At 49.1% G+C, this 13,637-nt stretch overlaps 1 protein-coding gene across 1 annotated transcript; it reads left to right on the top strand.

Annotated features, from left to right (window-relative positions):
• The first annotated feature begins 490 nt into the window (after positions 1-490).
• On the top strand, positions 491-9,448 carry LOC136548162 (methylmalonate-semialdehyde dehydrogenase [acylating], mitochondrial-like). Its single transcript, XM_066539782.1, has 10 exons — positions 491-535; positions 637-788; positions 863-953; positions 1,837-1,917; positions 1,999-2,076; positions 8,612-8,647; positions 8,739-8,782; positions 8,868-8,946; positions 9,129-9,264; positions 9,342-9,448. The coding sequence occupies exons 1-10, from the start codon at positions 491-493 to the stop codon at positions 9,446-9,448; spliced, it is 849 nt and encodes a 282-aa protein (XP_066395879.1).
• Positions 9,449-13,637: the final 4,189 nt, after the last annotated feature.

The following is a 13,637-nucleotide window of genomic DNA, read 5'->3' on the forward strand; positions in this document are numbered from 1 at the left end:
ATTTGTTGTACAACTTTTGCTTCAATGATGTGTTGGATATTTTGTTCTGCATAATATGTACAAATGATCCTTCAACCTTTTCCTTTTCATCTTTGTATGTCATTAAGTTACTAATCTTTAATGCTCACTAAAAACCATTGGACTGCTCAAAACATGTCTCACATGTCTAATCTTTTGAATCAATGTTATCGTAATGCTTCAAAATATAATCAATTTTGATCTTTACATAATTTATTTATTTTGAATTTATCAAGATTCCAATAAGAGCTATGCATTTACGCAGTCATTTATGTTATTGTATTTATGTTAACAACATGCTAATGTGTTGTCACAATATTATAAAGAAGCATTTATAAACTCTAGTTGAACTTTTTACATTAGACTTACAAGCATATACTACATTGGAATAATGATGCTTCTAGTTCTGAAAGCTAGTCCCTTCCTTTTCTCAATTGAGCAATACTTTGTGATTTCTCTGTCTCAGGCTGGTATGCATATATATTCTAGAGCATCTGCAGCAGGCAAGCGTGTTCAGGTGAGTTTGTATATCTGCTGACTTTCAGTCAGAACTATTTTTTATTTTCTACCTTGTTATAAGTAGCATGATCCACAACATATGTTTCTGTTTCTTTATAGTGCAATATGGGAGCAAAGAATCATGCAATTATGCTTCCTGATGCTGATAGAGATGCTACATTAAATGCCCTTATTGCTGCTGGGTTTGGTGCAGCAGGGCAAAGGTGCATGGCATTGAGCACTGCTGTTTTTGTTGGTGGCTCAGAATCATGGTATACCCAATTAAGATGATTTTTTTTCTTGTATTGTCTTCTGAGGTAGCAGAACTAACCAAAGTTTGTCCTAGGGAGGATGAATTAGTCAAACGTGCAGGTGGCCTTGTTGTTAATTCAGGAACGGTTAATGATGCAGACCTTGGTCCAGTGATCAGCAGACAGGCATGTTTTGTACTGCCTCACAATTTATGTTATTTGTATTATGCAACTCGTGGATACACAGTGTTAATAACTCTGTGAATGTTAGTTACATAGAATTACCTGTTTTTCCCGAGATACAAGAGCTGTTTTCCCCTATATGATCTGACTATTGAAAGATTAAGAGGAGAATACATTGCATCCTCATTCCTCAAACTGAAAATGATTGGTCTATCTGAACTTTGGACCTTGATGAGCAACTATTGGTAAAAAGGAGATCCACATAAGTATGATATTCATCGAACCTTTTTGAACTTGGATGGGACACAAAGACCTTTATTTTGCCAGAGTAAAGTTCAGGGGCTGTTTTTTATTGTCAAAAAGTGTCTGCAAAAGTGTAAATAGGGTTCTTGATGCCCTTCATTTGTATGACCTGAATATTGAATAGAATTCTACTGGTAGGTGGTAATCAGTGCTAACACTGAGATGGACCTATTGTATTAAAATTAATTGGTTTGGGAATTAGTGAGTGACATTACTTTATCATAGTGTGAACTTTGTTTAGTACTCACCAAGTATCGAAGTTGATCTCTGGCCGCAACTTAGTCATGATTCAGGATAATAGAATGTTCTTTTGGCATATAATCATATGCGAGTTATCCAGTCTTGTTAGTATTTATGAATGACCGAAGTATACTAGCTTTTGTGTTTGGCTGTAAAACTATTATCAGCTTGGGATTCATACCATTATCGCAGTTACTAGGTTGCTGATCAAAATGAACTTCGGTTTATTGTGGGGATCTCTTATCTTGCAGTCTTACTTCACTACCCATGAAGTTTCTAGCTTCGTAATCAAGGGCTTTTGGGTTTTCACTGTTTCTTTTCTGCTAACATTCACTAAAATCAGGCAAAGGATCGTATCTGTAACTTAGTCCAAAGTCGTGTTGACAGCGGTGCTCGTATATTGCTTGATGGAAGAAAGATTGTGGTAATTTCAATAATCCAGTTGTTTATAGCCTGCTTGCAGTTGTACTACATCTTGTCAACCTGAAATCTCTGTAATATGCAGGTTCCTCAATATGAAGATGGAAATTTTGTTGGTCCAACTATTCTGGCTGATGTTAAAAGTGACATGGAGTGTTACAAGGTAGTTTTCAGAAATTGGTTATGAAATTTAACTTCCCATCTGAGTTGTAGGATTTAGGGTCGTGGAGAAGTGTTGGCCCACAGGATCACCGGCTCAGGTGAGTGAACCACTCCGCCGGTCTTGCCGAGCACCCGCTAGTGTTGCCGAGCACCCACTAGCCTTGCCGACCATGAACAGTCGTCGTCCGTTCTCACACACTATGTCTGGAGCTAGAAGAAGAGGGGCAAACAGAGCAAGCACGCACAATACAGGACACCAGTGTTGGCCGAAGCCCTGTGTGTGAGATGGCAAATCTGAGCTCTCTTTACTGAGTTGCCGTGGTAGTCTATTTATACAACTCTATCCATCTAGTCCTAGTACAGCTGCTCATGCTGTAACAGTAACTAGATAGCATACAGGGCTGACTCTGCGTCGGCCACTGCATGTGCCTACAGTGCTGCAGGTGAGCAGATCGACGCCTACACCTGCTGCGGCTACAGTACACACAGCAGGGTGCCTTTTCGGCACCACCTTCCCCTTGCTGTGTTCACACAAGGTAGCAGTAGATTAGCTAACAATTTTCCCCTAATCCTACTGCTAACCTTTGTACCCCCTTCATGCCGATCATCTCCTTCAGCTCTGTGAGTCGAAGTCGTCCGAGCGGCTTGGTGAGGACGCCTGCGAGTTGCCGACTAGTTTTGACGAACTCGATGACGATCTGCCCTCCATCGACACAGTCCCTGAGGAAGTGGAACTTTACGTCGATGTGTTTACTCCGGTCGTGCAAAACCAGATTCTTCGCGAGGGTGATGGCGGGCTGGTTGTCCACTATCAGTGCTGGTGGGTGAGCTTCCACGCCGGTCAATTCACCCAGAAGTCGGTGTAGCCACACAACTTCGCACGCCGCTGTGGCCGCTGCTACGTACTCTGCCTCGTACGTAGATAGCGCCACCACCTTCTGCTTCAGTGACAGCCATGAAATTGGGGCTGACCCGAGGAAGACAAGCACGCCAGAGGTGCTCCGTTGTCCGTCGATGTCCCCTGCCATGTCTGCATTGCTAAACATAGTGAGCTGCAGCCTACTCTCGCCGGTCTTTGGGAAGATGATCCTGTGATCTACCGTCTCCTTGATGTAGCGCAGTAGCCGTTTCACCGCAGCCCAGTGATCCTCTCTGGGATCCTCCATGAAGCGACTGACGTAGCCCACGGCGAACGCAATGTCCGGCCTCGTGTGGACTAGGTAGCGTAGACCGCCGACGATGCTCCGGTAGAGTGTCGCATCCACCTTCGCCGCGGTACTGGCCTTCGTCAGCTTCAGCCGCTCCTCCATTGGAGTCACGCATGGCTTGCACTCAGCCATGCCGCTCCTCTCCAACAGCTTCGAGGCGTACGCGCTCTGCCCGAGCGTGAATGCCTCCCTCCCTTGTCTCACCTCGATGCCGAGGTAGTAGGTGAGCGCCCCGAGATCGCTGAAAGCATCTAGGCCCCTAGTTGAGTTTCGGTGATTAATGACAATACAAGATTACTATGACTAACGTGTGTGTTACAGAGGCAATTAAGTTAGGTCATGGTAATGGAGATCAATTGGGCAATCAAGGTGGTCATGCCCCTACGATGGAAATCGTTTTGATTTTCAAAGGATGGACGACAAGGTTAAGGATGACTAGTTCTAAGTGTCGATTGGAGTTGGAGAGACACTTAGAGTAGTTTAGGACTTTATTTTTTCCTTTGGCCATACTATTAAGGGGGGTATGGACGGGTAGCTTGACCTAGATGAGTCTAGTGAGTTAGGTGTGGTGCACACTTGTTAAAACTAGCGCTAGGTAGCTCCTACATATGCCTAAGATCCATTGGAGCAAACTTTATTCACATATGATCGAGAGTTGGAAGTGAATAGAGGGTCAAATACTGATCGGACGCTGTTTCCGGTTTGACCGAACGCTGGCTCAGGTTCCGGTTAGTTCATTTGACCAAGGTGAATGCGTCTGGTTTGACCGGACGCTGAGAGGTCATGTGACCGGACATTGAGGGCCAGCGTCCGGTCGACTCCAGTAAGGTTCCAGAGAGGAAAAATCATGACCGGACGCATCCGGTCACACTATAAACACTGGAGTTCAGGTATACTGACCGGAGCGTCCGGTCAACATGACCGGAGCGTCCGGTCAACATGACCGGAGCGTCCGGTCACCCCGCAGAGGCACATAACAGTTCGTTTTTCAGCCCATGTTATAAATAGAAGCTCCACTAGTGTGTGGAGTTACTTTTGCTCATTTCAACAGCTGAGAAACATGTTTGTGAGTGCCAAGAAGAGCAAGGTTTTAATGAGGTGATTGAGATTTGAGAATCCCAAAGAGAGCCCTCATTAGTGAGATCAAGAGTAGCAAAGTGTGCATCCACCCTTCTCCCTAGGCTTGTCGTGGTCAAGTGAGAGTTCGTGCTTGTTACTCTTGGTGATCGCCATCACCTAGACGGCTTGGTGGTGATTGGAGAGCTTGGTGATCATCCGGAGAGCTTGTGGATGACCCAACTCAAGTTGTGAGCGGTTGTGGGTGATTCACCGCGACGGAGTGTCGAAGAATAAACCCGTAGAGAGCACTTGATCCTTGCGCGGATCAAGGGGGAGCTACACCCTTGCGCGGGTGCTCCAACAAGGACTAGTGGGGAGTGGCGACTCTCCGATACCTCGACAAAACATCGCCGCGTTCCTCCTTCTCTATTTACTTTGAGCATTTACTTTGAGTATTTCCTTTGAGCAATTACTTTGAGTATTTACATTGAGCAATTCAATTCTTGTCTTTACAATTCATAGAATTGCCTTGCTAGAGTAGGATTGGAACTTAGGTTGCAAGTCATTTGTGCGGTAGAATAACTAGAAACACTTCTTAGGCACAAGGGGTTAATTGGGCTAACCGTAGGATTTAATTATTGCAAAGAAAGTTAGAATTAGCCCAATTCACCCCCTCTTGGGCATCTTGATCCTTTCAATCGCTCGTTCGGAAATGAGCCGCCATCTCATTCTTGAAGCTGCTGATGTCCTCCGCATGTGCGCCGGCGACGATCAAGTCGTCCACATACACGTCGACGATGAGCTCTTCCTTCCCCCGTCGCTGTGTGTAGAGCGTGTGCTCGGTTGCACACCTCGTGAACCCAAGCTCGCCCAGCGTGGCGTCAAGCTTGGCGTTCCATGCTCATGGGGCTTGCCGTAGCCCGTAGAGCGCCTTGCGTAGCTGGAGCACCCTGTGCTCCTCTCCCTTGACGGCGAAGCCTGGAGGTTGCCTGACGAAGACTGTTTCCGCCAGCTCGCCATTGAGGAAGGCCGATTTAACGTCCAAATGATGGATGCGCCAGTCCTTTGCTGCTGCCAAAGCTAGTAGCAAATGGACTAACTCCATGCGTGCTACTGGTGCAAAGACTTCCTCGAAGTCGATGCCCACGCGCTGTACAAAGCCTCGGGCCATGAGGCATGCCTTGTGCTTGACAACGGTGTCGTGCTCGTCCCGCTTGACTTTGTACACCCACTTCAGGCTGATCGAACGGCATCCTGGAGGTGGATCGACGAGCTGCCAAGTCTCGTTTTCCTTGATCGCCTTCATCTCCTCCAGCATCGCCTGTCGCCAGTTTCCATCGTGCTCGGCTAGCGTGAACGTGGGTGGTTCCTCAGCACTGACGAGTAGCAGCTCTGGGTTGTTGAGCAGCCTACCCGTCAAGCCTGAGGGACCTGTGCCGTCGACGATGTCGTACAGCCTACGGAACCGCACCTCCTCACCTTCGTGGTAGGCGTCCACGAACTTAGTGATGTCACTTGGAGGTGAGGCAAATTCGATCGGCGTTGATGGAGTTCCCTGTTCCGCCTGAGTGCTCGGCAGAGCACCTGGACAGCTCGTCTCAACTCCTGCAGTGCTCGGCACGACTGCAGAAGTGTTTAGCCTCAGTCTTTGAGTGGTCAGGACCATTGCAAGACGTCTTAGCTCTACTACGGGAGTGCTCGACACTCGTCCTAAAGTGGTCGCCGCCACTACAGAACCTCCCGGCACCACTCCTGGCGTGCACGGCATCCCTCCAGAAGTGCTCGGCATCCCTCCCGGATTGCTCGGCATCCCTCCCGAAGTGCTCGGCACTGCCCTAGGAGTGCTCAGCTCTACCGCCGGAGTGCTCGGCACCCCTCCCGGAGTGCTCGGCACCTCTTCCCCAGTGTCTGCACACCCATGGATGACCAAGTGCTCGACGACGAAGGTGCTGGTGAAGCCTCCTGCTTCCCTAGTGCTCGGACTGCTCCAGTCCCAAGCGGCCTTCTCGTCGAACACGATGTCGCATGAGACAGTCACCTTGTCTCCGCGTGGGTCGTAGAGTCGGTATGCCTTGGTACCCTCTGCGTAGCCCAGGAACACCATGGGTGTGCTCCTGTCCTCTAGCTTGTTGAGGTTCGGCTTTGTCTTCCGGACGTGGCCGATGCAGCCGAATGTCCAAAGGAAGGACACGCTCGGCTTGCGCCCATACCAAGCTTTGAACGACGTCTTGCCCGTCAGGGCCTTGGTCGGAGATCGGTTGAGGATGAACACCGCCGTGGTCACTGCCTCACCCTAGAACCTTGCCGGCATGCCCTTGGCCTTCATCATGGATCGGGCCATGCCGACCACCGTTTGGTTCCGCCTCTCCACCACGCCATTCTGTTGTGGCGAGTACGGCGCAGTGTGGTGTTGCCCCACACCCTGATCCGCGTAGTACGCGGTGAACTCCACCGAAGTGAATTCGCCGCCGCGATCAGTCCTCAGCACACGGAGCTGCTTGCTGCTCTCGGCCTCCGCGCGTGTCTTGAACTTCTTGATCGCCGCCGCTGCTTCGTCCTTGCTTGTCAGGAGTTGCAGCCACATGTAGCGACTGCAATCATCCACAAGCAGGAGGAAGTACCACCGACCACCGCATGTAGTAGGCGTGATCGGCCCGTAGAGGTCACCGTGAACGAGCTCGAGAGCTTCCTTCATGCGATACTTGGCCGCCTTTGGGAAAGGTAGCCTCCTCTACTTCCCGGCCAGGCAGCTGTCACACAACTTGCCTCCGTGCTTGATGTGGGGTAGCCCTCGGACCATCTGCCCCAGCCGACCAAGCACATCGAAGCTAAGATGTCCGAACCGAGCATGCCACATCCATGGTTCCTCGGAGCGCCTTGCCGCCAGGCACACCGGCTGCTCTACCTTTAGGTCGAGCAGGTACAACCAGTTCAGGGACCTCTTCACCTTGGCAAGAAGTCTCTGCTCCTGGTCCCTAATCCGAAGGACACCATGCTTGATCAGAACTTCGCTACCGCGCTCATCCAGCTGACCAAGGCTGATGATGCTGGAACGCAGCTGCGGGATGTAATATACATCCGTTAGCGCGCGGTGCTCCCTGTTCTGGCATCTGAAGATAATGGTGCCATGCCCTTGGATAGCCACCTTTGAGCCATCACCAAACTTCACCGGCTCAGGCAAGTGAACCACTCCGCCGGTCTTGCCGAGCACCTGCTAGTGTTGCTGAGCACCCACTAGCCTTGCCGACCACGAACAGTCGTCGTCCGTTCTCACACACTATGTCTGGAGCTAGAAGAAGATGGGAGAACAGAGCAAGCACGCACAATACAGGACACCAGTGTTGGCCGAAGCCCTGTGTGTGAGATGGCAAATCTGAGCTCTCTTTACTGAGTTGCCGTGGTAGTCTATTTATACAACTCTATCCATCTAGCCCTAGTACAGCTGCCCATGCTGTAACAGTAACTAGATAACATACAGGGCTGACTTTGCGCCGGCCACTGCATGTGCCTATAGTGCTGCAGGTGAGCAGATCGGCGCCTGCACCTGCAGCGCTACAGTAACACAGCAGGGTGCCTTTTCGGCGCCGCCTTTCCCTTGCTGTGTTCACATAAGGTAGCAGTAGATTAGCTAACAAGAAGCAGAACTATTTGTAGGATCTGCTATCCGTATCTTTGAAGAATTAAAATATGGAGTGCACTGTAGGTTAATTGGTTCCAAATTGAAGTGCAAACCTTGAATATGTTCGACAGTTGACACAACCATTATTGGGAGCCATTATTCATTGTGAAAATGCACATTCTGAATTGTATAATGCTGATGCGCCATTTAACATAATCCCTGATTATGACTGGAGAACTAATGTTCCTCAGCACCCCACAAATGGGTCACAAATCATCTGCTTTGCATAATGCAGTATTGAAACTGCATGTGTTAGTTTCCACCTTCAAGCCAGTGCTTCCCAAAATCCCCATAAGCGGATTATCCTTTTGTGGTGGTGGAAGCACATATGCATGTATTAATGAACAGCTCATCAGATTTATTCATATTTCTCAGTGTCAGTGGTAGCTGCTGCATATATACTTCGTAAGCTGTGTGAAGAGTCTTACTCAAATTAAGTATTTTCTCAAATCTCAAAAACAAACTTGGAAAGATTGTACAAATTGGAGGTCAAATATTGCTGTTAGTTAGCAAGTCCTTCGCAACATAAATCAAGGGAACTTATCTGGATGAAGGTATATTGATTGAACCTTGCTAACTTATTGAAACAGGAGGAAATATTTGGTCCAGTGCTTCTCTTAATGAAGGTATCCTGAATTTCTTTTTTCCTTTACTTTCAGCATCAATAGGTTTTGCTGTGCTGCCATTACTGATCCTTTTCTTTTCTCAAAATTTCAGGCAGAGAGCCTAGATGACGCCATCCAAATTATAAACAGAAACAAGTAATATCTTTCTCCTCTATGCTTGTAGATCTGAAGCATTCCTTGCAATCTAGTATAAATTATATTTATTTGTCCCTGTCTGCAGGTATGGCAATGGGGCTTCCATATTTACAACATCTGGTGTCTCCGCCAGGAAATTTCAAACAGACACTGAAGCTGGCCAGGTATAGTATGTGTCATTTTCAAAAGATTATCACCAGATTGCATTGCATATGCTACTTAAAAAAGAAAAGAAAAGAAAGAAATGGTTCCATTCTGAATTTGATAAAACTAGGAACCAGAAGAAATGAAGTGACTCTTGCAGCATGTATTATTATTCAAAACGTTTTTATGGTTTCATTTGCAGGTGGGCATCAACGTGCCGATTCCAGTTCCCCTGCCATTCTTCTCCTTCACGGGAAGCAAAGCTTCATTTGCAGGAGATTTGAATTTTCTACGGTACACCCTTCTCAGCTTAACACCACTTGATCCTTCCCCCAATAGTCACAATGGCACTCACATAATCGCAAAGAGGTTCTATTTGTGAGTAACTAATTAACACGATGGCATGGGATATCAGGCAAGGCTGGCGTGCAGTTCTTCACCCAGATCAAGACGATCACGCAGCAGTGGAAGGAGTCGCCGGCGCAGCGAGTCTCCCTCTCCATGCCCACCTCTCAGAAGTGAGACGTCATGGACCCCTCACTCTACTCTCCAAAGCTTCACTCCTCTGGACGTAGACCCATGCATGGCCACCAGTTGTTCAGGTGATTGGTAGGCACGGCAGCACTCCATGCATGGCCATGATACTAGTGTGCTCGATCGCTCTTTTGTCGGACACCATGCATGCACATTCAAAACATCCAATTACCAAGATTTAGATATGAGCGCTGCCCATTCTGCTGTGTAAAGGTTAAAGAATATTGTAAAAGCCCCAGGTCTGTAGATCGAGTGTCATGTGTAAGCCCACAATAAGAGCAGGAATAAAAATGTCGCCGTGCTGGTTTGTGGTATTTGCCTGTGCGATTTCCCTCACAAATATGGCAACCTACTCCCTCCGTCCTCAAATATAGTGCATTTTGGCCATTTTTAGATAAAATAAGGAAAAATGCAATAGATGTATGTATCTCTTACTTACCTTCCTAATGTATTGAAATCTGATTCTTTTTCGCATAATTAAAAGGTGAACTCTTAGTCTCTTTATACAAAAATATGATAAGAACATGAATTACTTTCCTTATGTAAAATAATCACATATTTTATTTAAGTAAACATTATCTTCTTGTTCCCCGAATGCACTATATTTGAGGATAAATTTCAAATGCCAGAATGCACTATATTTCAGGACTGAGGGAGTAGAATATAAACCTGTGATCTCCACTAATTTTTGGATTATTAAACTGATAGCAATGCAATAATATTTTAAAAGCAAGATCCTATTCAATCATGACCTGCATTATACATTGCTTACCGTATGAGGACTTGAGGAGGCGTATGGCATTCTGAGAACAGAATTTCACACTGCCTAGTCTTTGAAACTTTTCCAGCCTTTGCCTAATTCATCGATAAAAGGATCAGAAACAATGTAGCACAGCTATGCAAGATATATCAGAATATATGACACGAGATGATAGATTCTGCTTCAGAGTTCATACAAATCTTTATTACAACAAATTGAAGACTCAGAACTGAGTGAACAACATAGGTTTGGCAAACCACTCCACCAAACACACCACAATATGTTCCATTTTGTAGACAAACAAACAATAAACTGGTTGTAATAATAAATATTAGCACATGACAGAAAAGCTTAGCATGCATTTTCCTAAAGATGGAGAATGAGGTTCCCATCTTGTGTAGTGAATAGCGATGATGTGGATGCCTTTGGGAAAGAAAATTCTGTAGCAAGCAAATTAACGTGGAAGTCTGAAACACTGGTCTGCGTAGTCGAAGGTTCAGCTTGTTAGATAGTCCACTGTTACCTTGTGTGAATACAGCAAAGGAAGGTGGCGCCGAAAAGGCCTCCTGCTATGATACTATAGCCGCTACAGGTGCAGGCGTCGCACGGCTCACCTGCAGCACTGTAGGCACATGTAGTGGCTGGCGCAGAGTCAGCCCTGTATATTATCTAGTTCCTGTAGCAGCATGGCAGCTGTACTAGGACTAGAAGGATAGAGTTCTATAAATAGGATACCATGGCAACTCAGTAAAGAGAGTTCAGATTTGCCATCTCCTATACAGGGCTCCGGCCAACACTGGTGTCTCTGCTGTGTGCGTGTATGCTCTGTTCTCCCTTCTTCTAGCTCTAGCCATAGTGCGTGTGGTCGGACAACGCTTGTTCGTGGTCGGCACGGCTAGTGGGTGCTTGGCAACACTAGCGGGTGCTCGGCAAGATCGGTGAGTGGTCAACTCACCTGAGGCGGTGATCCCATGGGCCAACAAGTGGTATCAGAGCCGTACAAGCGCCATCGCCAGACTAACCGCTGGCAATGACGGGCGGTTCAGAAGTGGGCGACAGCAGTGGCATTGCTGTGGCTGCCCAACCATGACCGGAGGCCGTTGTTCGCACGGTGCGGGAGGTCAGCGGCACCAGTTGGTCGACGCTGACTCGCACCAACTATGGAGACTGGTCGGTGACCATGAAGGTCAAGCTCAGAGCCCGACGGCTCTGGAATGCTGTTGACAATGGCACCGACAATGAGGAAGATGATATGTCAGTGTTGGAGGCTATCCTCGCTGCTGTTCCGGTGGAGTACAGGAAGTCGTTGGGGGTGAAGAGCTCTGCTAAGGAGGCGTGGGAGGCTATTACGGCGATGCGCGTCGGTTCCGACCTCACAAAGAAGGCGACGGCCCAACTTCTGAAGCAGGAGTACGCCAACCTCAAGTTTAAGGATGGTGAAACGGTGGAGGATTTTTCCCTCCGCCTGTAGACGCTCATCAGCAAGCTAAAGAACCACGGTGTAACCATCGACGAAGAGGAGGCGGTCTCCAAGTACCTCCACTCCGTGCCAGCAAAGTATATCCATATCGCTCTCTCCATAGAGACAATGCTGGACTTGTCCACCCTCATGATTGAGGATGTGACAGGCCGTCTACGGGCGGTGGACGAGCGCCTGGAGCAGGCGACAGCAACAAAGGACAGTGGCAAGCTGCTGCTGACTGAGGAGGAGTGGGCTGCTCGGAGGAGCTCCGGGAAGGCAGCCTGCTCCAGCTACGGTGGTGATGGCAAGCGCCGCGGCAGGGCTTCTTCGGAGAAGAAGAAGCAGGTCGACCCCAACGCCTGCCGGCGCTGTGAGAAGATGGGCCATTGGGTACGGGAGTGCCCAAACCGCAAGCAGGAGAAGAAGGCTGAGGCTCATCTGGTGCAAGCCAGCGATGAGGATGAGGCCACTATCCTGATGGCGATGTTCTATGCACTGCATGACGTCGAGGCCGAGGAGAAGGTGGAGGTGATGGCGGTGGAAGGGTCTACGAAGGCTTTGAAGGCTGTCAACATCGACAAACCGCGTGCCCAAGTCCACCTCGAACATATGGGCGCCGACCAGGAGCAGCGGTGGTATCTGGACTCCGATGCCAGCAACCACATGACGGGCTCCAAGGAAGCCTTCTCTGAGGTCGACGACGATGTTACCGGTACGGTGAAGTTTGGTGATGGCTCAAGGGTGGCAATCCAAGGGCGTGGCACCATCATCTTTAGGTGCCAGAACGGGGAGCACCGTGTGCTAACGGATGAATATTACATCCCGCAGCTACGCTCGAGCATCATCAGCATTGGCCAGCTGGATGAGCGCGGTAGCGAGGTACTGATCAAGGATGAGTCCTTAGGATCAGGGACCGAGAGCAGAGACTTCTTGCCAAGGTGAAGAGGTCTCAGAACCAGTTGTACCTGCTCGACCTGAAGGTAGAGCAGCCGGTGTGCCTAGCGGCAAGGCATACCGAGGAGCCATGGCTGTGGCATGCCCGGTTCGAACATCTCAGCTTCGACGTGCTTGGTCAGCTGGAGAAGATGGTCCGAGGGCTACCCCACATCGCGCATGGAGGCGAGCTATGTGATAGCTGCCTGGCCGGGAAGCAGAGGAGGTTGTCGTTCCCAAGGCGGCAAAATATCACGTGTCGGACGCTCTCGAGCTCGTCCACGGCGATCTCTGCGGGCCGATCACGCTAGCCACTGGCGGTGGTCGGTGGTACTTCCTCCTGCTCATGGATGATTGTAGTCACTACATATGGCTACAACTCCTGATGAGCAAGGACGAAGCGGCGGCGGTGATCAAGAAGTTCAAGACACGCACAGAGGCAAAGAGCGGCAAGAAGCTCCACGTACTGAGGACTGATCGGGGCGGCGAGTTCACTTCGGTGGAATTTGCTATGCACTGCGCGGATCAGGGTGTGGTGCCACACCACACCACATCGTACTCGCCACAACAGAATAGCATGGTGGAGCGACAGAACCAGACGGTGGTCGGCATGGCTCGATCCATGATGAAGGCCAAGGGAATGCCGGCAAGGTTCTAGGGAGAGGCGGTGACCACGGCGGTGTTCATCCTCAATCGAGCTCCCACCAAGGCCCTGATGGGCAAGACACCGTTTGAGGCTTGGTATGGGCAGAAGCCGAGCGTGTCCTTCCTCCAGACTTTCGGCTACATCGGCCATGTCAGGAAGACAAAGCCAAACTTCACCAAGCTTGAGGACAGGAGCACACCAATGGTGTTCCTGGGCTACGCGGAGGGTACCAATGCGTACTGACTCTATGACCCATGCAGAGACAAAGTGCTTGTCTCGCACGACATCATGTTCGACGAGAAGGCCGCTTGGGACTGGAGCAGTCCGAGCACCGGGGAAGCTGGAGGCGCCACCAGCACCTTCGTTGTCGAGCATT

This window comes from Miscanthus floridulus, chromosome 4 (assembly GCF_019320115.1).
Source record: "Miscanthus floridulus cultivar M001 chromosome 4, ASM1932011v1, whole genome shotgun sequence".
Taxonomy (NCBI): domain Eukaryota; kingdom Viridiplantae; phylum Streptophyta; class Magnoliopsida; order Poales; family Poaceae; genus Miscanthus; species Miscanthus floridulus.